The following is a 25,627-nucleotide window of genomic DNA, read 5'->3' as shown; positions in this document are numbered from 1 at the left end:
TCAAGGTTGTATTTTCAAAATATTTTTCTTCTGTATTAGATTATAATTCTCTCCAAGATAAAGGCTGTATTCTCTTTACCTTTTATACCAAGTATCTATCTCAGGACCTGACAATTAAAATGAACCTTATTGGAAACCCGTAATCAATATCTCAGACAACTGGACACGCACTGCCCTCTGGTTTGTCTGTTTCTCAAAGGACTTTTCCCATGCTTAAATTTCTTTGTTAAGTGTATGAGTGGATGGTAACATTCAAGATTTAGAAGATTTCCAGCCCTGGAAATCGTATTGGGCATTTGTTTTTAGACTGCTCAACACCCCATTCCCGCCTTCATTTAGAGAGAACACTTGGATTTTTCCTTTGGGAACAAGTTCTCCTCTGTGTCACATGAGCTGGGTAGCAACATCAAATAGAAATTTCATGGCCTCCATCTCACTCTCTTTAGCTGTGTGATTCTCTCTTCTGGGAAACTGAATGTTGATACAAGAAAGGAAAACACATTGGAGTCAAACCACTGTGAGTGTAACACCTTGAAGGGAGAGTCCTATAGTTCCTCATCTCTAAAGCCTGGGAATACTGCTGCTTCTTGTCCCCTCTCCAAGACTTCATTATTTCAGCTGTCCTTCCAATTATTTTTATTTTATTTAAATTAACTAGAGTAAAATTAGGGATTCATCACCTGGACAGAATGAAGTGTTTCATTTCAAGAATCTGTCAGCTGCCATTACCTTTATTATTAGTAATTTCAGCACAAGTGCATAACAACACAGCCCCATATAGTCTTTGTGTTATTATGGAATTAGAAGCAAACGCTAGAGTTATTTCACTTCATTTCCTTCTCCCAGTTATAAAACGTGCAGACACTTGTGAATTACTTCTTGCTTCTCATCGTCACCCAGGGGTCTTATCCACATGCTATTTACACCTCTGTCCAGGTCATTATCTGTTTTGACAGTCACCCTTCCTCCTAGCCACATTTCTAAAAGTTAATATCTTTTTGTCAGCAATGGGTCTCACCCCTGACATCCGTATAAGGCTAGGCAGTTGAGGAGAAATCAATAGGGTGCATTTATCAAGTCAGATGTTGGTGTGCATTTATGTTTATGACAGGGAAAAATGAATGAGGAAATTACTACTCCTTCTATTTCACTCAGGGAAGACCAAATGCCTTACTGGTTTTCATTTAACTCTTTTCATCTCCTTTTAAGTTAAAAAGGAAGAGCAGAGCCTTTATTCTCCCCATAGTTCATAACTCATTCAGCTTGTCTTATTCTTCCTAAGAAGCTAAGAACATTGACATCCAGGGCAGAATTCTAGGAGAATGATTTAATATATATAAACATGTAAAATAGAAGAAGAAGGTATTGAAATTAAACAAGTAGAAAAAAAACTTCTTATAGAAAGAAGTACCCTCAAATTGTAAAAATATTCACAATGAACTTAGAGTTAAGGTAGTAGCCTGAAATAAAAATTAGAACTGCCATGCCATTGGGCAAATTCTAATGGAAAAAGAAATTCAACTTACCCAGATAAAAGTTTTACTGGCATATTTTTTTAAATTTGGAAATGTGTGGTACAGTTTATCCCCACATATGATGTAACGCCATGAAAGCAATCAGAAAGTACGTTAAACCCTTTTTTCTTCAGATGTTGTATTTCTGTGAACTATAAATGCCAAGTGCACTGCATGTCTGCTAAGGTTATAAACTCAACATTTATGACCCATAGTAAACGTGACTGGTAAAATTTACAGTGAATTGCATTTACTCTCAACTTGAACAATTGCAAAATGCATGAAAGTTTTCCATTGTGTTGTCTTATTTCCAAACAGTGAACATGACCCCCCAGAAACTTCTTCCCACAGTCAGCTGAAGTTATTTAGGGTAAGCATCCATGAGACTACAGTTGTAATGCAATGTTTCATTTTGTATCTAATTTCTTTCCAAAAAAGTAAATACCTACTATGTCTGTTGATCAAAGACACGCATGCTTTGGACAGAGTAAAATGCCTTTGCTTAAATGTATTGAAAAGAAGATTTATATTCAGGTCTCCTAAATTAACGTACAGATTAAAACCAGATCACTTAATACACTGGGGACTCATTTTCTTCTTATCTAGAGTGGGGAGGATAATATTAGATATAAAAATGCTACGAATGATTTTATATAAAATAAGGTATAATTTAGACATCATGGTGGACACGGGTTCCAACTTCCTTGGTACCTGGAAAACAACACTACCAAATATCAAGAGTAGAAATTTCAAAGCCAGCCTTTCTTCACATACCTGCTTCATATGTGGTGGCATGTGCAGTCATGCTCCATGTGCTGGACCTTCTGTTTTTTGTTACCATGACCGAGAACTCATACATTGTGTTTGGTTTGAGGCCTGTTGCTGTGTAACTCAGAGATGTTGTGTCTTCTGACTAAACAAGTGGGAAATAAGAAAAGAGAAAAAGAAATGAACTCTATCAACTTGGTAAATCAAGACACATAAGAAGACTATCAAAGGCCAACAAAAAAGGAATTCATTTCCAAACAACGGAAGACCTAGGACACAGCACTGACTTTATTTCCTTTCTGTATCAGTTTACACTGGCTGATTGTACATCTAAAACCTAATCAATAAAATCAGATGTTATGTTGTTAAAAGGGGCAGATAGATGATAAATTTTCCCAAGTGAGGCAATAACCACAGAGACAGGACCAATTCCACTTCCTCTGTCAGTTCCGTTTTTAAGGTTATCTGCACTGACTTTAACTTCAATTTATTTCTAATAATTGAAGTCTTTTTTTCAGAGGCTTTAATGTTTTATATATTTTACATAGATTGTTATGATTATTTGCCCACTGGTAATAAAATGAATATTTAGAGCTCTACTGCTTATGATTTTTAAAAAAACTCTTTATGATACAAACTTTTAGTGATTCCAGAATCTATATAGCTGTTATAAAGAAAATGGACAAAAGCAATATTGTGTCGTGTGATTTTCTTTCTTTGTGCACAGGTCACGTTAAATATACATTGAAGTATGGTCATTGGTGCAGTTGATCAGGAAGAGAATAAATTGGATAATATTAAATGATTACATTAGTGTTAATATTTTTGGTCTTCTGAATACATTCTTTGTCTTTTAAACAACAGGTTAAGGATATTTTAGTAGAAAGTAAATTGTCTGTCTTTATTGTTACTCAAAAGATCAAAATTGTAATGAAGAAAAAGGTTAATCTCCCAGGTTAATGTTTATTTTCCATATCATCAGGCAAACTTAAAACTATTTATGCCTATTATAAATATCAATTTATGCTTGTTATTTAGATCTTGATCATCTTCCAAGGTTAAATATTTACTTTTACTTTTAAATTTATTATATTTGTTATATATCCATGTCTAGGAAAATCAAGGAAAACTTTTTGTCTCCACCTATGTCATACCTATCTCCTCCCTTAGCTATTCTAGTGTGGTATATCTTTTTTATTCTACTATGAATCCTTCTTAGATTATAGCTATGGAAATCCTACATTTCATTATAAAATCAAATAAATATTTAACTGTTCTAATAACATTTCGATGATGTGCCCATCCATCCTATTTAAGTGATGACCTCATAAACATTTATCAGAAGCTCTTAAAAATAGCTGTAAAAATGTATGCCCTAAATAAATGTAAAAATATTTTGTAGACTAAGATGGAACCCCATCAAATAAAACATGAAATGGGCAGCTCGTATCTGATAGGCCGATATGACTTCCAATCTTTCCCTCCTTCCCTGTCATGAATACCTCTAAGTCCTAGAAATGGAAATAAGGGGAGAAATTGGGCAATGAGAAATATTTCAGCTAGGAGGGAAGACCACACTTTGATAAAACTAGTCTCTTTGAGCATAGACACAACTGGCATTTGGGAGGCAACTAAGCAATACTGTCCTTTGTATTTCTTAAATTCTTATATGCCTTGTTTGTATTCTTGAATGATACACTTGCATTCTATAAATGCCATTAATTCACTGATTTTTCTCAGGAACTTTATGAAAAGTTACTATTCAACATAAATCATTAGCCTGGAAGTATTGATACTTTGGAAAATCATGGCTGTATGTGTGTGTGAGGGGTGGGGCAGAATACCTAGGTACTACCTCTCTGAGCCTCAGCTTCCTCATCTATAAAATGGAAATAACTGTAGCACTGACCTTACAGTGCTATTTAAAGTGTGAAATAAGTCAAGTAAAGCATAGTACATGGCCCAGAGTAAGTACTAAATAAATGTTAGCTACAATATTTTATTCATTGTCTAGTGTGAGATATGGGCACTCTATGTGTGTGGTGTATACACACACACACACACACACACACACACATATTTACAGCATTTTGATAAATTCTCCATTGAATTGTAAACATCTTGAGGGCTGAGACTGAGTCTTGCACAACTTTCTATCTCCTGTAATATCCATGCTAGTATCTGGTAAGCACTAGTCAATAGTCAATGAATGCATTTTGAATGGGAAGTCATATAAAACATCAAATGATGAATCACTTTAGTAGAATATAAATTACAGAAAATTTCTCCATTTGATAAGGAAGGTCAATATACAGTTTTGGACAATCAAAATATGAATGTCTGGATTATGGCTTGACGTGGGACTGAAGTAGAAGGGTACTCCTGGGGGGAGAGGCCTGGATAAAGCCATCAGCTTATCTGAGTTCCAGCTCTAGTTTCATGGAGGATTTTGTCAAGTTATACAACCTACCCAAGTCTTCATAAAGGTCTCTACATGCCTACTTAGCTATGCAGAATCTTACTTATTCTTTTTATATTGATAGTATATCAATATCCCAATCACACAGATAAAAAAAAAGATTAAACAAGTTAAGTCACATGACAGGACACAGGAAATCCAACTCTAGAGTCCATTTGACTCATGTATGTATTTTTCCCCCATTACCTTGTGTTGCTCTGCCTAGCTTATAAAAAGCTTAGTGGGGAATGAGATGAAGTAACAGATATGACAGTGGTTTGAAAAGTTCAAAATGCAAAACTTTTCAAAATGCAAAAAAAGTAGTCTATTACTATTATTTGTAAAATTTAAATTTAATGTATGTCTTTCTAGGAGACCAGATATGCTCTACATTTTTCCTTGCTATCCAGCTTACCTAACTCTTTCCTCTAACCCTGCTTCTCAGAGTGTGGGTGTAGAGTGTGTATGTGTGAGAGAGGGATCGAACGTTAGTAATGGAAAGCCTTATTAGGTCAGGGAAGATGATGGGGAGAGAAACAGTTAACCTATTTCTTTCAATTCTCATACTTCAATCCAGAAGAGAAAACAGCCTCTCCTTACAGAGGATAGCTTTTGGTTGGGTCTCACACTGTAGGCATTCTTTATGAGACTCAATAATCCTGTGTCTGTTCTATTGACTCTTCAACTGAAAAAAAAAAATGCCTCCAGAAATTCTGAAACTCAAATCATTCTGCAGAGAACAATCACTGTCCTTCAGAACATTTTACGTACTGGCAACGTACCCACAGCCACTCTGTGAAATGAATGTATCCACAAAGTACAGCAACCATGAGCATAACACTTTTAAAGCAGTCTTTTAAAAGTAAACTTAGAATTGGGTAATCTGTATATAACGAGAGTTTTAAAAAAATGCTCTCATGTGTTTCATCAGTTGTCTTATCTGATAATGTTACCCTTATTTACAGTTCTGCTGAGCCTTAAGTCTGATACTGTAAGGAGATAGAGCATATTTTATATCAATGATACTATTTGGATGTGCCTGGAGAGTTTCTCCTAGTACCTGACCTAGCAGAGAGGCAGAACCAAAGAAGACTGTTTTTTAAATGGTTTCAACTAAAAACTGATTTACTATGAAATGTGAATTTTACGCCACTTAAAGGCTGAATGAAACTAGAAGCAGATCCAGCATGGCTACAGGAGAAAAGAGGCAGACTTACAAAATTATTGGTGGGATTCTCCTTTAATCTGGGGTTTTGAGAGTTAGAAATTTCCAAAGGATATTTTCATCCCCCCAAATCACCACTGGCTTGAGTCTGGATTAAGCAAGACAGCAGTTTAGTGGAAAGAACATGGGATAAAGTATTGGGAGATCCAGATTCTCCCTGAAAGTCACCCCAGTAGAGTGGTAAAGAGAAGGGATATAAGGGGAGTATGAAGACTGTGGAGTGCCCGGGTTGAACTACTGGTTCCTTTGTTGTTGGGTAACATTTATGCTCTTTTTCTTCTTCCAGTTTTATTGAGATATAATCGACATACAGAACTGTGTAAGTTTAAGGTGCACAACATCATGATTTGACTTACATACATCATAAAATGATTACCACTAAACTATAAGTTTAGTGAATGCCCATCATTTCATATAGATACAAAATTAAATAAACAGGAAAAATTTTTTTCCTTGTGATTAGAACTCTTAGGATTTATCCTCTTAACAACTGTCATATGTAACATACATCAGTGTTAATTATATTTATCATGTTGTACATTACATCCCTAGTACTTACTTATTCTTATAACCGGAAGTTTGTACCTTTCGACTGCCTTCATCCAATTCGCCCTCTCCCCGCCCCCGCTTTAGGCTCTTATTTCCAAAGCTACATTCTCCACCCCAAATAATCATCCTGTGAATATTTTAAATGTGTTTTATTATAGTACCTCACTTGAATAACTTACGAATTCTTTGAAGTAAACCTATGGAGCTGAATGTATTATGCATTCCAAAATTATAAGTAACGATTTTAAGTATGTGAAATAACAGCTAAAGCATGTTAAACTGCCTCTATGAGCTGGCATAGTTCTAAGTAAATGGTAGGTGGTTAGTAATTACTTGTTGATCTCATTTTATTCTACATTTGTGTATTGTTTATGTACACTACTAGCATGTGGTAGGCTTAGGAGGTAACAAAATCGTTCCAGTATATAAATAACCGTTTGTTGGAGTTGCTGAGGCTGGCTGAGAGAGATTTGAAGGTAGTCATGACAGTGCCTCAAATATGTATCTCTAAGGAGCTCTTAGGGGGGTTGTGAGATGACTCGGTGATAGGACAACAATAAGGGAGGTGGTCTAATTCATATTAATTAAAGGGGAGTGTGCATTGTGGATCTTCTTTACCACCTGAGGGTGTTTCAAGGCTAAATGAGGAAGTAGATGTTAATGGCTTAGAGTGTGTTCACCATCTAAGGATGGTATAAAATAATCATCATGTATTCCTTTTCATATTCACTATAAGATGGGTCTCTGTAACATTTATAGGGGTGCCTCTGGCATAAATCTAGATTCCAAATGAAAAGAAACACAGCAAAATCTGTCCAAAAAATGAGTGTAGAGCTCTGCTATTTTCAAAAGAAAATGGCGCTCCCTTGTACAAAATCACATTATTTATACAAACCCAACATCTGGTGGAATTCAAATAACATTTTGCAGCTCTTGACATTTTTCTTCCTTGCCTTAGAATTGTTTCCCAAGACACAATAATTCCCAAGCCAATTTTAGATACTGAGTTCTTAAAAGGCTTGGTTTTCCATTTCATGTCACTGCAGCAAAATGACTCATGCCAGTTCAGGATGCATTTAAAACAATGTATTAAACAAATGACAGTTCACGTGGAATTTCATACTATCAATTCGAACTTCACCTTGTATTTCGCATTCGCAGAAAAGCTGATCCTCCACCGGACAGTGTAAAGTCGCACTTCGGACGATTTTTGGTTCTTAGGGACAGAGTTGTCTGCCCAGCTGACCCTCACAGCATCGTGGGTAAGAGCCACAGCCTGTACACCTACTGGTGGGAGCATGGGGGTGGAGACATCTGGGACCGAGGTGGGGAAATCATCAAGCAAAGGATAATAATCAACTGGGTCAGTGGGATCTGGGTTTAAAAACCCGCCAAATGAAACAAACAAATAAATACATAAATAAAAGAGTTAAAAAAATAAACATCAGTGGCAACACATCACAATGAGTTAAATGCATGGCAGTAATGATGAAAGGGAACATGAGAAGAACAGAAAAAAATACAATTAATTCAATCGGAAAACTCATTAGAAACAGTATTGCTAGATTACAAAAGTAACTGACTGTTTTCCATAATTCACTCATTTCTTTAGAGTGGTTTTATCAATTTGGCTGTCACGTCTAGTTATATATTTTAAAAGTCCATTTTTTTCTTGGAATGTTGTACCCTGTTTCTTAAAAGATCCAGTATAGAATTCATCAGTTTTATAACTATGCAGATAACTTAAAATAACAAAATACTAAGGAGTGTCTGGTTTATTTCCTCCTGCAAAGGAAATAAATGCCTACCTAATATCTGCTTTGTTATTTGTTTTTCTCCTCCTTCTCTAACTTGATTTGCTTTCTCTAATGCATTTATTATTGCTTAGATCCTACCTGCATAAATATTGTTTAGGTAAGAAACAAACAAAGGATAAAAGACCAAAGGGCCCTGAGGTCTACAGCAATCTGTCTATGGCCATGACTGCACAAAGCCAGACCAAGTCTGTGGTCCTCATGGTTCAATGATGTGATAATTGGGTTTACATAGCACATGGTTTGGTTAGATTGAAATTCTTAGAGAAAGTGTAGAAGTGTCCATTTTACCCACATTCTCACAGAGTAATTAAGTTTTTTATGGCATTTCTGTATCTACACGCCTTGTTTGAAAATTTTAAGTTCCATGGAAAGACTTCATATTACTGGGTGGGGAGACAGAATGAACTACCTACAACCTGATGAGATTTGTGCTGAGATACACACATGCTGAGATACACACATCCATAACACAAACAGAATCTGCATAATGATGTGTGTGGTTTCATAAGATTCTCTAGAAAAATCTTATATTTGTTTTTATGCTGGGGATGTCAGAATCAGGGGAGCCTATTTTGTGGCTGTAGTTAGAGTCCAATTTTGAGTCTTTTATTTATTACCTAAGACATTTAAATCTGTTAAAAATTTTCCTTGAAATCATATAACATGTATCCTCACTAACAAAAAACAAGATGAGCTCGTAGGCTGGGCATTTGATGGCATTTGGGGAGATGAAACGTACTAAAATGTAGAGTATCTGAAGCAGTAAACATACAGAGCTTATCTTTTTAAATACAGCACAGAGACTAAGGGCTGATTCTCATGATTACACTTTGTCCACTGAATTTTAAATGTCTACCCCCTACTCATCGCTGTTTTCCAATGAATTATTTAGTCGTTTACTGGGCTGTGGTCTTTGGAGCAAAATATAAAAATCTGAAAACAAAAACAGAACAAAAGGAAGACCAAGAAAAAAAACCCCAAAACAACAATAGAAAGAGAGAGAAAGAAAAATATGTGTTTAAAATTTAATGACAGAGCCCAGGCTTTTTGTATGTCCTTTGACGTGTCTTTTCATTAAGGGCTCCTTTAAACCCAAATGGATTTATGAAATGATGAAGGGGCAGCTGAAGACACTGCAGCCTCTAGGAGGATCGCAATCTGTCATCAGGCTGGCACATGGGTGGAACCTTTTGGCGAAACGAGAGCAGGTGCTGCCTCACTTGACTTGTTTCTATTCACAGCTGACTTACCAGGAAGACTGTTATACACAAGGGAGGATTACTCTCAAACACAAACTCCTTTTAGATCAACTCATATTCACGTTACCCTATCTGTTGTTTCTTTGCTTAATCTAGTTTTGTTGATACACCTATACTAACTTTACAGTCTTTCACAGGTACTCTGTGTAAGATTTTGAAAAGTCGTGATTCTACTTGAAGAAACGGTAATACTCAATCCTGTTATTTCTGGATTTTAGAAAAGTATGTTTTCCATGACTTCTTGTTGAGTTTCTTGGAGTCTCAGTTCCAGAATGCATCCCTAAATTTCAAGTAATGCTGTTTGTTGGTATATATCTACGAACTTATGTAATTCAAAAATTTCTAACCTGGACAAGTTTTTCTTGCTTATTTTAGAGGAGTTGTTTTTTTTTTTTCTTCCCCCCCCACTCATGGCTTGTCATTCTATTTGCCACTTCCTCCAGAGCTGGACTAATACAATAGCCATTAGTTAAGTGGACAGTTTAACTTTAAATTAATTAAAATTAAATAAAATTTAAAATTCATTTCTTGTGTTGCACTAGTCAATTTCAGACGTTTGACAGCCAAATGAGCCTCGTGCCTACCGTACTGGATAGTACAGACACTATGGTATTTCCAACAAAGCAGAACTTAGTAGCAGGTGGCAAGCACTGCTCTAAATATATGCCACATGTACTGCTAATTATCTTCCCCTCTCAGGTCAGAAACGGGGTAGTTGAATTAAAAACTACCTAAACCAAGTACCTACACATTTTTTTAAATTATTTAATTAATTTATTTATTTTGGCTGCGTTGGGTCTTTGTTACTGCACACAGGCTTTCTATAGTTGTGGCGAGCGGGGGCTACTCTTCGTTGCGGTGCACAGGCTTCTCATTGTGGTGACTTCTATTGTTGTGCAGCACGGGCTCTATGCACTCAGGCTTCAGTAGTTGTGGCACGCGGGCTCAGTAGCTGTGACTCATGGGCTCTAGAGCACAGGCTCAGTAGTTGTGGCGCATGGGCTTAGCTGCTCCGCAGCATGTGGGATCTTCCCAGACCAGGGCTCGAACCCATGTTCTTTGCATTGGCAGGTGGATTCTTAACCACTGTGCCACCAGGTAGTTTAGGTAGTTTCTTAGGTACCACCAGGTACCTAAACAGTTAGTGCTAAACACTAACTGTTTAGCAGTTATTTTGCTGATAAACAACTTTTTTTTTCAGTTATTTTTCCCTCGTATTCCTGAGTGCCTTCTATACCACTGATTTTCAGTGGTAATATACAAAAGAGTGAAAAAAAAGACAAAAACACAAAACATAGCTTTAAACCTTTTGCTAAAAAGAGAAACCTACTCAATTCCTAATAGTTGTTTTGGTAAGAACATATAAGCGTATGGTCAACATTCTGAAGTTCAAAACAAGCTTTTACAAAACATGACACAATTGTACTTCATAGAGACATTTATAAAACAAATGAGAATAAACAAATTCAAACAACACACCTCATTATTCCCCTGCTCTCTTCCCTTCTCCAGGCTCAAAATGTCTTATTTTTACAATATGGAATAAAATTGCAAAAAATGTGCAAGAAACTGAAACAACCTGCCCATTTGATCTAGTGAAACCTTCCTTGGCTCTAGCACTGATATGTTCCGAATGAGATGAGGTCCAGAGTAGACCAGCATCTAGGAGCACATCCATCTGGAAAGCACCGTAGCCTGATACTTACTCCAGCCTGATGCATTTACTGCCTTTGATTTTTTTTTTTTTATTACTTTATGTTGGCCTCTTCCAAGACTGCATGGGAATACTTTGCAGAAGCTCAGAGACCGAAAATATCTTCTATGTAGCCCTTGGACACATTTATTGAAAGAGTTTCTCACCGAATCTAAACCTCTGATTCTGTTTATTTGTCCTTTGTTCTCCATGATGTGTGAAAACAGAGTAAAATAAGTCTGCCACATCTAGGCAGGGATGTGGGAAGGGCTGGTTTTATTCATCCTCTCCAACCCCTTATTGACTTTTCTTCAGTAAGAAAATTCCTCACACGTTTTCCAACTTTCAGTATTATTTTATTTCTCAGATCCATTTGGATTAGTCATAGCAGGAAAAAATTGTCTTATGGATCACTGGTATTATAGAAACCACTCTGGGAATGCCATATGCTAAGAATTAAAGGATGACAACAAATGCTCAGGGGAAAAAAGTTAATAACACCTCAAATAGTTCTTTCTGAGCAACCTATCTTCAGCGTATCTGAACTCTACTATTGCTATTACTATTAGTTTCTGCTCAAAAATCGACTTTTGGCAGGTCATCTTAGTGTTTCTTCTTTGTGGGCTTTAGTTTTGGTAAGAAAATAAGAGTTCTAAAAGACTGACCATGGTACAATTTTGTGTGGTCTGACCACAAGCCACATCCGTGACTCTTTACCATCTTGTAACCTAGGCAAGAAAGAGCTGGCTTACTGAATAAACATTACAGGAAGGACAGGCACAGCCAAAGTGGCTGCCATCTCTCAAAGAAACTTTGGCAGAGTAAGAGAATAAGGGGAAGAGGAAATCCCAGCCACCCTCCACCACGTTATCTTGTAGTTTCCATCCCTGCCCTCTAATTGCCTCATCTCTCTATATTTAGAAATAACACGCTTGACAGTAAATATTCTCTAGGGTAATAGTTCTTATTTACCCTTTTTGGGGAGCCATGGGCCCTTTGATAACACAATGTAAGATATATACTGTCTCCACAGATAAATTAATATACTGACATGCACCCAAGCTTTTGCATACCACTTCAGACAGACCATAGACATTGAAACCAGCAGCCAGAGAGTCAAGGAGACTCTGGAATAATATCCTTGCCTTACAAGGAAATCTGGTTGGAAGCAATAAAGGGATGATGCGCTCCAAAAACCATCACATAACAACTGTGAATTTTGTTTACAACTGTAATTCTCAAGATAAGTTTATGAACGAAGCTTCTGGATTTGGAAAACAAACTGTACAAAGTTCACATAAATTTAGCTGGTAGCAGAAGACACAGGACTCCATTATTTATTTTATGTTCATTTATTCCTACCTTCCAGGACTCATACTCAGGCACCCCAGTCATGTTGCATGTCCTCTGGGGCTCGCTATGAAATCCTGCTCTCAGATCCTTTGTTCTCATTCAGGTGAAAATAGCTGGTAAGTTGAATGAGGTCTGAGGGTTGTGCGTTTTGAAAGGGGGCAGTATCAAAGTATTCATTAAAAGGAGGGAACTCTTGGGTTTTACTTTCACATTACAGAAATAAGGCTCTTGGGGGTGGTCATGTGACTTTGGGTCATGTGATGGGTCATGAACAAGACTCACAGAGGTGGTACTTACTCTGCTTCTGAGTAGGTCCAGCCTGTTCACAAACAGGCTCCGTAAATGGCTTGGGTCTCACTTTCTTACCCATCCCTTTCTCATTGGGTCTCACTTTCTCACCCATCCCTTTCTCATTGGGTCTCACTTTCTTACCCATCCCTTTCTCATTTCCTTGAGCCCTGTTTCTCTCCTGTGCCACCTTTCAAGTCCACCTCACATAGCAATTCCTAGAGGTGAGAAGTCCTTGCAGCAGCCAATCCTTTTAATGTGCAGAGGCCCCAGACACTGTTGGGGTGACCTATTGGCCCAGCTCAGAAAGAACCCACTGGGTGACACAGCCAAATCCAAGCCAGCCCCATGAGGTCAGTTCATCCTCCTCACATCAGCTTGAAGGACCCTCTGCAAAGAAGCAGGTGTCCATTCAGGCGCTTGGTGGCCTTTTTTGCAGAGACCCTCTTGTCTACATTGCATTGATTTGAAACAAGCTGCCCAGAGGAATGAAGAGTGGTATCAGGATGCCAAAACGTGAAGCTACTGGGAGAAGACAGAATAAGAGATCTATGTTCTCTAATTCCATATACTAATTTATAGACTGAATCCCTCTCAAATTTGATAACCAAAAAAATAATAAATGGTGTGTATACATATACACATAAGGCTTAGGACATGATTACATACATTTTTTCTTTGTATTTTGTTTTGTTTCACTTTAGTTTGTTTTCTTCACCATAATTCAAATATCTTGTCACGAGAGGATTAACTACTTTAGCTTACCGGTTATAGATCTGGTGGTAGCACTTTCATAAAGAGGAACTCCTTCTCCTGCATTGTTAAAAGCTTTTAGGGAGATTACATAATGGGAACTTGACTCTGGAGAAAAACAGAAAAAATATGAACGTGTTGATTTATTTAATGTATTGAAATACTCAGGATAAACATTTTCCTGAAATCAAATTGAATATAATCAATTAAGCAAACAGTTGTTAAAAAATGAGTGAGTTTAATTCTGGGAAGAAGGTGGCAGTGGTGGCAATAAATGTAAATACTTGAAACTAACATACAAAGTCTCCTTTCCAGGACAGTGTTCACACTGGGGACAAACTACTAAGAATATATTTAAAATTTATGAGTAGGACAGAAGCAATAGACATGAAAGGAAGAGAAAGTCCAGATCAAAGTAGGAGAGAGGAACAGTCATGAAAACTTGGAAAGCAAACTGCCATTGTTTTTAGTGTGTGACAGGGCTCAGCCAACTTTTCTGTAAAAGGCCAAGACAGTCAATATAGCTGTGCAGACCACTTTGTCTCTGCCACACATTCGTCTGTTTGTTTTGTTTGTTTGTTTACAACTCTTCAAAAATATAAAAACCATTCTTAGTTCAGTGGGGCCCAAACAAAAATAGGACCTAGGCCAGATTTGACCCACAGGCTATAGTTTGCTGAGCCCTGAGCGCAGGTCTAAGGAAAACAACAGGATAGGGAACTCTGTATTTAGAAGAGCTATTTGAACTTCTGGGAATGCAGGGAAACACATCACATAAAAGCGAGGAACGAAAATCCATTGAGGTTAAATTCCTTACAAAACAAAATGAGGAGAACATCATTCTTATAGACAAGTACACAAGGAAAGGATCAAAAATACACGAGAAAAACAGATCAAACCTGCAATTTACTGTTTCAAAGTGAGCTAAACAACATTAAGAAAATAAAATGCCAGATATGCAAGAGTTACATAAATCAGAATTGGAAGAATTCAGAAATGAGGCAGCCTGGCTCAAGAAGGAATTCTATGTAAGTGACAAAGAAATCTGAATGGGGCAGCCCAGCTCAAGAAAGAATTCCACATAAGGGACAAAGGACTCTGAATGGGGTGGCCTAGCTCAAGAAAGAATTCCACTAAGTGAAAAAGAAATTTGAGAAATAAAGTGTAATGAGATGAACAAATAAATGCAACAAGGAGAAAAACGAAAACAAAAACAAAAGTAAATGAAGAAAGAGTAGAAAAGAATGCAGGAAAAAGTGACAAATATTCTAGAAGGAAGCTAACATTGGAGTAATAGTTGTCCTTGAGGGAAAAAAACAAAGAAAGGGAACAGAACAAATATAGATGAAAAAATGTTATTCAAGAAATTTTTGCTGACTTAAAAAAATCTTTTAGGCACACAAAAGAATACATGACTTATAAGAGGGAAAATTAATTTATTATCAGACTTTTTGACAGCACCATGTTGTGCCTGAAGAAATTTACGTGATTTTTTTGAGACACTCAAGGTAAGACAATGTGATTCAAGGATTTTCCAGGCAACAAGAGTTAGCTTTAAATATAAGGGGCTCACCCAAACTGTTATCAACTTGCAAATAATCAGGGAATATTGTTCCCCTGATCCTGAGATCCACTAGAAAATGAGCTTTAGACATTCTAAATGACCAGGGGAGATACTGACCTAATAACTAACTGGTGAACAATAAATTTAATGAACTAAGACTAACTAAGGGTTAAAAGGAAGAGGTTTTATTTTGCAAGGCTACAAAATTGTACCTATATTATAATATAGGTACCTATATTATAATCATAAGATAAACTTAAGGGAGAATATGAATATGAATAGTATATGCAAAAATGTTTCCATAATTATTATTGATGGTGACACTTATTATTGTTATTCTGAAACCAATGTAATATGAGATAGAGCAAATGGGTTAGGAGAAATTCTAATTCTATCATACCCTGTGTCCTTGAGAACTGGATTCCTGGTGTGAACAAAAGATTCAGTATTGTGTTCCCACAATTTAATTGAAAAATCAGTTTAAACTCAAAAGGTATTTTATCTCTAATTCTGTCCACTGAAAATGTCTAGAAACACTGACTTAATAACAACAGGTATCCCTAGCACCCAAACTGAGATTTTGAAAAAAAATATTTTGCACTGCAAGAAACAAAGACTTCTTGGAGAGCTGGTTGATTCCTAGTCTGAGGCAGGAAACACAGCAATTGAGCCTGAGGCATCCTCACATATCAAATAGAAAGGAAACATTCAAAGACTAACAGGATTGTGTCAAATGGATTCGGAAATCAACTTGGAAGAGTTTTCCACTGACCAAAGGTGAGGACAGTCTGAGCGTCAATAAAGATGAAAGTTGCAATGAAATGAAACTTAACAAATACATATGAATGGGTGAATTCATAAAGTTTTTTTTTTTTTTTTTTTTTTTTTTTTTTACGGTACGCGGGCCTCTCACTGTTGTGCCCTTTCCCGTTGCGGAGCACAGGCTCCGGACGCGCAGGCTCAGCGGCCACGGCTCGCGGGCCCAGCCACTCCGCGGCATGTGGGATCTTCCCGGACCGGGGCACGAACCCACGTCCCCTACATCGGCAGGCGGACTCTCAACAACTGCGCCACCAGGGAAGCCCTCATAAAGATTTTTTAAAGAATAATAAGAGTTGGTCACTTCTGAGATTGACAGGGAACCAAATTACTATCTTCAAATCTGGGTAAAGAGTCAAATATTTATCATGTCTTTCTTGAATAAACTCTACCACTGTGTAACCAAAGAGCATGTGAGGGGAGTATCCTCTTACCGTATTATTCCTACTAATAAGAAACAAATGATAAAATTCAAATATTGCTAGTTTTCAGCCCCAGTGAACAAATGAAACTATGCATTAAGCATTCATGATTGCTAAGATAAAACAGAGAATCCAGACATTACATACCTCCTAATGAAAGAACACACTACCCTCTAGAGTCTTGCCAAAAGGACCAAACCTGCTTAGTCTGATCAAGCTTCTTGATCCAAATGCCAGTTTGCAGGAAACAGAGCAAAGAAACAGGTTGAACTCTAACTTAAAATAACTCATGAAGTGATACATTTGTCACATGTGGTTTTCTGTGTCTGTGTTTTATTTTACAAAAAAAAAAAGCTTTTAAAACGAATGAATTTATCTTTGACAATATTCTTTGAAAATTGATTAGATGGCTTTTCCTTTGTGAAATTTTTATGTGCCCTAAATATTAGCGTTAAAGATTTGACATTCCAAACCACAGTGACACAAGAACCACAATACAACAAGAAGAATAAAATAAGATTACATTCAATGCAGTCGAAGGGCTTCTATTCAGTGAATTGCTTCGCCTGCAAGAGGGGATATTTACTTTTTTAGATTTATGTTGTCAACTTAGTTTACCGAAAAGAAAGTAATCAGTCAACAAGTGTTAAATGCTGTTGGAGATCCAAGAATATTTGGAAAAGATGGACCTCTGTTGTCAGGTTACAGTCATAATTCCAGGCAGAGAAAACAATGAAAAACTACATAAAATTAAGCAGTAAAGTATGTGATACAACTTATGAATGCTATATGAGTTTAGAGGCCTAAAAAATTAGTGAGGGATTGGGTCATCAAAGACTTCTTGGACTTGGAACTAGGACTCAAGGGCATGGGTAGGATTTAGAGGTAGAGGGATGGTAGAAGAAAAAAAACATCTCAGGAAAAAGATGGGACAGATTGAAAATACAGTGAGGAAGATCACCAAAATACTTTTCTACTAGGACGAATATACTTTATAGTTACTGGAGTGAAGTCAAAGTCTGATTTCAAACATATATACAACTACAATGTAAACATTTATATTAGGTTAGAACCATAAAAAATTACTTCTTTTGGGTGAAATTGCATTTAGTTTCACCTAATATACATATACTATATATTTTCATCTGTCTATGTATTTCTTTATTAAGGAAGTGAGAGAGAGATCAGGAATGCCAAACTCACATGCTTAGAAGTCAGAATTTTATTTTTGTTTTTGTCTTTGTTTTTAAACCTGAGAGAGGGAGGGAGAGACAGACAGATAAAGATATTTGGCTACAGTGTATGAGAGACAATAGGGGAGAGAGGATGCTGGACAGGAATTCATCTAAGTAATTCATGTAAGGAGTGGGGTCACCACTCAGCTTCCAGGTGTTATTAGTATATGGAGAGCAGTCCTGGTGTCAAATTTTCTGGAAATCCAGATTTTTATGGGAAATCATCACATTCTCAAATGTTGGCAAATAATTCAAATAAAGAAAATAAACCTGTGCTGGCAAAACAAAATGTATCTCTGAACTGAATCCAGGTCCATGGCCACTAGTCTCTAACCTCAGATTCCTACATATACAACTATATGTAGGAACATATATGTATTATGCAAATATATATGTATTCATGGAAGAAGGTCATAAAGTCTGGGCTTCCTCAGTCAAGATGTCAACCATAAGATCAACAGCAACCACGAAGAAACTATATGATGTGGTAAAGAGGGTAAATATAAAATAAGAAAGCAGGTCTCCTTTATGCAAGGTTATTGAGCATGCTTGTTTTATGTGGACCTCTCCAATTTAGACTGGAATTCAGAGGGAAGAATGTCTGACTTGAGCTCTGAACTTCCTGCTCAGGGTTGATGCTGAAACTCCCAGCCTGGTCCACGTTACATTGAATTCATCCCTTCACCACTCTGTCCCCACCTCCCAGCTGCCCAATTTCTACCTCCTCAGACAACTGACTCTGTAAAAGTCTCTGCAGCATTACTGCACTATTGGTTTTCAGTGTTGGAGTATGCATTTATTCTCATTAACAAAAAATTAAAAGTAACTCAACTGGTTCATTCTCATTTTACTAGTTTGAATTTTTGTCTCAATCTGAATTAACCTCATCTAGCTGCTATCTGGATCCTAAGCCGTAGTCACCATTTCTTAATCTCCCCCCACAGTAAAGGCGAAGTCATTGTCGTTTCAATACTGACTCTTGCTAATATCAATACCCATCAAGTCTCTACTCATCTGGGTAACGGCAGCTTTTTCCATTCGATGTCTAGCCATGGTATAAGGTATGCTAGCAAAGAGCACGGAGTTTTATAATTTACCAGCTGTTGGATGAATGAATTACACTAACTGCTAAATTCCACAAATCCTAACTACCCTGGGTACACCTTGACAGTGGCCAAGCTTCAATTTAAATAGAAAGTGGTAATGGCTTATTCTCAGGAAAGGTAAACAGATTTGCCTTTGGAGTTGCCATAACAACAATGGAGTTGTTACTGATACAAGAATATTGCTAGAGCCAGGGGTCTTCAAGACTTTTTGATCTGGTATTCTTCTGTTGTCAGTAATTTGAGGATCAGGTAAGTCCACTGACATTTGTAAAGTAACACAGAGCTACCTAGGAAATAAAAGACCTAAGACAACTTCACATCCCCTTCTGTCTACCTTTTTCAAGAAGCTTCTTTATGCTCTTCATACTCTACCTGCTACTCAACATCTTTTGGGCTTTCTCTGGCCTCCATATAGTGCTTTTGTCAAATTGCATCTGGATCTACTAAGGAAACAACAGAATCTTTTTACACCCCCCGTCAAACTTGATCCAATAGTGAATCAGCCTGAACAACAACAATAAAAATATTATTTGGTTATTGGTTAATAGTGGACATAGGACTCTATTGCTTTGATCCCCTTTTATATTGTGATGGAGGCATCTCGTTTAAGTGTGTACTGAGGTGGAAAGATGGCTGTGAGAGTGTATGGGAGCAAAGGAGAACAAGGGTTTGTGTTTTCTCTCCGTACAAAAGAAGGGTGTCATTTACTAGCTCACCACTAGAGGGCAATGTGGAGCTATTTTCCTGCACATGCTCAGAGCTCTTAAACTTTAAACCAGTAAATCACAAAAGAATTGCCTAGAATTGTTCCCTCTTTAGAAGCAGCAAATGAGTTAAACACATTTAATATTATCATAATGAATTCAAAATGAATTAATCATTAATTATGGTCAGACCCCATTGTTCAGGAATACATTTAATGACAATTATGATAGTAAATTTATTTTTTCGATTTGCTGAAATGATACAGATATATAGGCTTGAAAAATGTATCAATTGCCTCTGAAAAACAACGTAGAGAGGTATTTTCTCATCTGAATTCACTGTGATTGAATCCTACTGAGATAACTTGAATTTTGGTGGCTGTTCACATGGGGATTATTTTTAATTATGGATATTCGGAGTGATTCCAAAGATTTCAAACTCTTGATCAGATTTTCATCATCGTTTGGCCAACCTTTCCTATGGAATACATCACAATGGGACAAAGGAGGATAAAGAAATACTTAATAACTCTTTGAGCATCCAAAACAGATAGCTTCTGGCCAGTATCTTCTTTGTGGCTAGGAAAAAGGGGAAATAAATGCACATTTATTGATTATAGGGGTTATAAAGACAAGGAATGGGCAGTGGGGAGAATTTCTGGTTCTCCTTCCACAGAGACTTGGTTGGTGAGAGACCCATTATCCTAAGAGCTTTTGTTGAGGCTTGCCTGAAGGTAGTGAGATGCACGTGGCTCTCTGGGGCTAAGGGAATGAATCAAACCTGCAGACAGATCCTCAGGGGCTGGACCAAGATGCTGTACTTGGTAACAAAAGCCAGTGAGAAGAACATCATCGTTTTTAATTACTATTTTGTGTGAATTAAATGCCACTGGCATGTGCTAGATTGACAGCCCATAGTCCTTTATTCATTACAGATTAGTTACTTCACTCAGTGGCCCCATCAATGCCAAGCGCTTGCCGGGGCCCAGTCTTCATGTCTCTACATCTTTTGCCCTCTGTTAGCACTGCCAACAAGTCAATTAGAGAAAATTAGAGTGGTAGCTGTTTTCCTAATGCAGATGCCTGCTCACTGCAGAGAAGCAAGGCTACCCCAGGCACAGAGTACAGACCACTGGATCCCTGTCAGATGGTAAATGTTACTGGATACCTCTGACCCCACTGGACCTGAACCGTTTAATTAAGTGTAATGGGTGGATAGCAAACACAGACAATTGCATTGATCTCTTAAAAGCATGAGCAATTCATATTCAAGAAAGATGCAATTTATACAGTACTTGCAATATTCAATTCTACTTCATTACATATACTTGTTTGCAAATTGAATTAATAGCTAATCTAATTAGCACCGTTTGAAGGTTTCCTTCCTTCCTTTCATCCCTCCCTCCCTCCCTCCTTCTCTCCTTCCTTCCCTCCCTCCCTCCCCCTTTTCTTCCTCTCTCCCTCCCTTCCTTCTTTCCTTCCTTCTTATTCGATGAACACTATTCAAAGAACGGTCAGATTATAACATAACTTGTTCATTAACCAGTCTTGCAGGTACCACATACTCAGCTAGTCTGTGTAAGGAAGTATTTGAGTCTAAAGGAGAATCAACATAAATTTTCTTTAATCTACCAAGGTTTATCACCAGGAGGGAAATCAGATAAAAATAAACTTTATAGGGAAAGTTTCACTGCTTGGCATATAGGAAGTATTTAACAAATATTTGTTGAATTGATGAACATGTGAGACACAGAAGGGCTATATTATTTAGTGAAGGTGAAATGGCAGCCCCCAATCAATCTGAACAAAGAACTCAAATTTCTTGATCTCAAACTACACGTTCTGATACCTGTAGGTTTATGAATCCAAAGAGATTGTGCAACGAAACCTCTCACTTGCATATTCACATTCAGTTATTCTTCCTCTATTCATTTGTTCATTTGCTCATCAATTCTCATTGAGCACCTTCTGTGTGTAAGACATGGTTATAAGTTTTCTAGGGTATGTAAGGATTTAAACAAACAAGCCCTTATTCACCTTGATGAATCTTCTAATAGAGAAGCCATGTTGGAAGTTTTAAAAAAAATCAGAGCAAAGTGTTCTGGAATCAGAGAGGCTTTGTCGAGAAGGTGGCAGTTTTGCTGAATCTTCTGATGAAGAAAGGTTGAGGAGAGAGTGGAATAAGCAAATACAAGTAAACACCACATGGTGGTTGTACAATCATGCACATTAGGATCAAAACTTGAAGACTGACAATTTCTCCTCCCTCTCCCTTTTCTCCCTCCTCCATCCCCCTCCAAGCAGTAACATTTGTTGGATGTCTAATTAGGCCCTTTGTTAACTATCTCACATCCTTTATTTTATTTAATCCTTCCCTTAATCCAGTCTCTGGCATGCAGTAAGTACTTAACAAATATCTGTTGAATGGATAAACGATTACCCCCTTTTTGTAGGTAAGTGGGAGAATTTCTAATTCCAAAGCTCAGCCCCTTATCCTTGCCTTTCACTGAATAATTGATGGTGAGTTGAATAACATTTTGAATAAGTTTCAAACTGTGCTTTTAGGTTTTTTTAAATTAATTAATTTATTTATTTTTGGCTGTGTTGGTTCTTCGCCTCTGTGCGAGGGCTTTCTCCCGTTGTGGCGAGCGGGGGCCACTCTTCATCGCGGCGCGCGGGCCCCTCACTGTTGCGGCCTCTCTTGTTGCGGAGCACAGGCTCCAGACGCGCAGGCTCAGTAGTTGTGGCTCACGGGCTTTGTTGCTCCGCGGCATGTGGGATCCTCCCGGTCCGGGGCTCAAACCCGTGTCCCCTGCATTGGCAGGCAGACTCTCAATCACTGCGCCACCAGGGAAGCCCTCAAACTGTGCTTTTAGAGATACTGATTCCCCAGAACTATGTAGTCCAGGAAAAGATGTTTAAAGCAGGTCTACGTCAGACACTGTTGTAATTATCCAGGCAAAGATCGCAAAGGCCTGCCTTGAGGTGGCAGAACACAAATGAAGAGCAAAAGATGCATGTTGAGTGACACAGTTTGTAGGTATATTTGGAGGAACAATGAGGAGGGGAAAAATCTAGAATGAGTTCTAGATTCTGAGTCTCATAGTGAGCTGAAAGTATTGTTGGGACTAGGAAATCAAGAAAGGAGAGAAAGATTCCTGCTTCTGTCACATTTGGTATAGAGAGGAAGGGGCATCACAGATAAAACAGACGGGCTGCTCTGGGCTCTGGTCATGGTGTAAGAATTGTACATAAATAACCTGTAGTATGGAGGATACTTTCTTTAAGCCTCGAGGAAGCAGTGCATCCCTCCAGATACTCTTCCAGGTAATTGTATTCCTAATTTTTTTTTTTCCCCACTGAATTAACTAGCTGTCTTGGGGTTATTTAGAGATAATCTGCTTAGAGTTGTTGGCTCTTTCTTGATGAGCGCTACCAAATGTATGTGGTATTTTCCATCACATTTAAGAAAAGTAGACTTTCATGTGTACTGTGCTCTGACTTTAAAAACAATTTTTCATCAGTTATCTCAATGATGTGACAAAGAAGTTAAGGCAGGGATGGTCATTCCCATTTCAGTAATGGAGAGAGCCGAGGTCCGGTTGTCATCATCTCAGCCAGAAAAGACACAGGAAGTACTGACTGTCTTCCATGTGCCCAGACTTGCTTCTCTATAGCAACAGGATGAGAAGGTCTGAGGTTTTCTCTGGACCATAATGCAGAGCAGACTTTAGTTACCAATTAGAGCAGAATAAACATTCGTCACCTGCTTTGGTTGGTGAGGTGTGCTTTTTGGCAGCCTGCCCTCAGAGTCAGAGAAACAATTAAATCCTTAGATTATAAAGCACCACAAACAGCTTACAAATGGAGCACTTCATGAAATGATTTCTCAGCAAAGCTTTACATGAGGAAATTACCAGAGACAATATAACCAAACATAGAGGTTTTCCTCTTTTCGTTCATATCTCTCAAGGAAATACTGAATTAAATAAAAGACAAGGTGAATATATTGTAGGACCATCTAAGGACTCAACTAATAAAAAACACAAATACTGTTCACAGCAAACAAATCATTACTTTGGCTTAAAAGCCAATCAGACTGACCTTCTAGCATAAAGGAAAAATAGAAGAAGAAAATAATAAAATAAAATGTGTTTTGGTTAGGAACTGAAAGAGGAAGCATATCTTTCCCTTTTACAAACATTTGCTATCCTTTCTTCTCTCATTAATTTTTGTCTCCTTTTTCTATGCTTCTGGGGTTCTTCTCTTCGTTACTCTCCTAATTCTTCTAGGTTTCTGGGAGACAGGATGGGAACTAGGCAGTAGAAGAGAAATACGAAGAGAAAGAATAATAAGCATATGAATACAGAGGTGCTGAGGAAAAAGGGCAGACGTCAGTATAATGAGGAGAGCTTTTATCAGCACTCGCTGTACCAGATGCCAATGTGGCCAGGCTTTATCGGGCTTATTTAACCCAAAGGTGGGTACAATGATTGTTCCCATTCCAAAGATGAGAGAATGGAGTCTTAGGGATGGTCAAAGAGCTTGTTAATTAGCAGCGCTCAGATTCAAAGCCAGGTCTGTCCTACTTTTGCATCTACCCACTTTCCTATCACTGCAGGATAAAGATTAAGCGAGACATCAGAGGCAAAAGGCCCCGAATGGTTTACATTCTTTTTTGAAGCGGAAAAGTAGAAAGAAAGACACAAGACAGAAATAATTTGGGGACTTTACCATGGCTCAGGTTAAGCAGAGCCCAAGTGGAATTTTCTATCTTTTAGCGTCTGAGGGGTGTGTGTGTGTGTGTGTGTATGTGCGTGTGAATGCACACATGCGAGTGTCAAAGTAGCCTGCTCAATCTGTCAGCTTCTACATTCACTCAGGTTCCTGCCTTCATTTGGGTAATGTGTCTTGTTATTTTATTGCTAACCTTTCATTACCCAGGATGCCAAATAGATAATACTCAAACACTTAAGTGGCATTCAGCCTGCACACATTTATGTGTATATTTATTTATAATTACAGTGGTTATTTCTCTATGTACTCTTGCTTCTGCTTTCTTCATTATCTTCAGATTAAGCTCCATTTACAGTAACCCACTAAGTACTGTAAAAACAGCGTTGTCCTATAGCACTTTCTGTGATGATGTAAATGTTGAATAACTACACTATATGGTATGGTAGTCACTAGCCACATTTGACCGTTGAGCGTTTAAAATGTAAGTAGCATGACTAGGAACTAATTTCTTTTCATTTTATTAAACTTTAATTAGTTTAAGTTTAAAGAGCCACATGTGGCTAGTGGCCTCCATGGTGGACAGCACACCTGTACAGAAGCTCTGTTTATCTTTCTCTCCCATGGTATTGCCATAGTTACTAAGGTCTTGTGGACAATGCCAAAGGCAACTGGAGAAGATTCGGGGTGAGGATTCTTGCTCCTACTTTTCTCTTCACATGTGGAATAACTCACGAAGTGTACATACTATGATTTTATAGTCTGGGTTAAAGTTTAATTTTATAGGCTGCACACATATACCACACCTGAAGGTAAAAAATTTAAGCATTTGCCTTGTATCTGATTCAATTTCTTGTATATATCTTAAATGATTTCTATCCTCATGGCAAGTAAGCTACCTCAACTGATGAAACTTTTGAGTACTCAAATGTTTCAATTCTGTGCTCTAAAATTTGGATGTGTTGCTCATCTGAATATGTACTCGATTCAGGAAAACATGTCCAGATGGAAAATAACTTTGTTAATAATGGAAAGGGACATTGAATTAATGACAAGTCTAAGGTGGCTGTAAACTTGAACTCATTTTTAACCTCATGCTTTAATAAACGATGAAGAAATGAAGTCAAAATAGTTAGGCTAGAATAAAGACCTGGTAAAAATAATAACTACCAATGAAAAATGGCACAAGGAGTATAGCATTAGGCCATTGATCATAAACAAATATAGTTTTGGACTTAAGTTCTCAAGCAAATCAACTGGTATTTTAATTACCCACTCAGATTGCCTTGGGCTCAGGGGGTAGAAGAGGAAGAGAAAAAAAAAATAGACAAAACCAAATGGACTTACAATGACCTGAGCCAAGGTC

General features: G+C 37.6%; 1 protein-coding gene across 1 annotated transcript in view; it reads right to left on the bottom strand.

The window, feature by feature from the left end:
- Positions 1-25,627, bottom strand: part of DCC (DCC netrin 1 receptor) — a gene marked incomplete at both ends in the record, with an annotated part of 1,164,115 nt that overhangs the window by 136,974 nt on the left and 1,001,514 nt on the right. Inside the window, 3 exons of the mRNA XM_082668331.1 lie at positions 2,289-2,427; positions 7,656-7,888; positions 13,690-13,785. Coding sequence (XP_082524457.1) covers positions 2,289-2,427; positions 7,656-7,888; positions 13,690-13,785 — 468 coding nt within the window. The remainder of the gene's footprint in view (positions 1-2,288; positions 2,428-7,655; positions 7,889-13,689; positions 13,786-25,627) is intronic.

The sequence above is a fragment of the Grampus griseus genome, assembly GCF_964374135.1.
Source record: "Grampus griseus genome assembly, chromosome: 12".
Lineage (NCBI taxonomy): Eukaryota > Metazoa > Chordata > Mammalia > Artiodactyla > Delphinidae > Grampus > Grampus griseus.
Note: the sequence above shows the minus strand (reverse complement) of the source record. Positions and strands in the feature narration are given on the sequence as shown.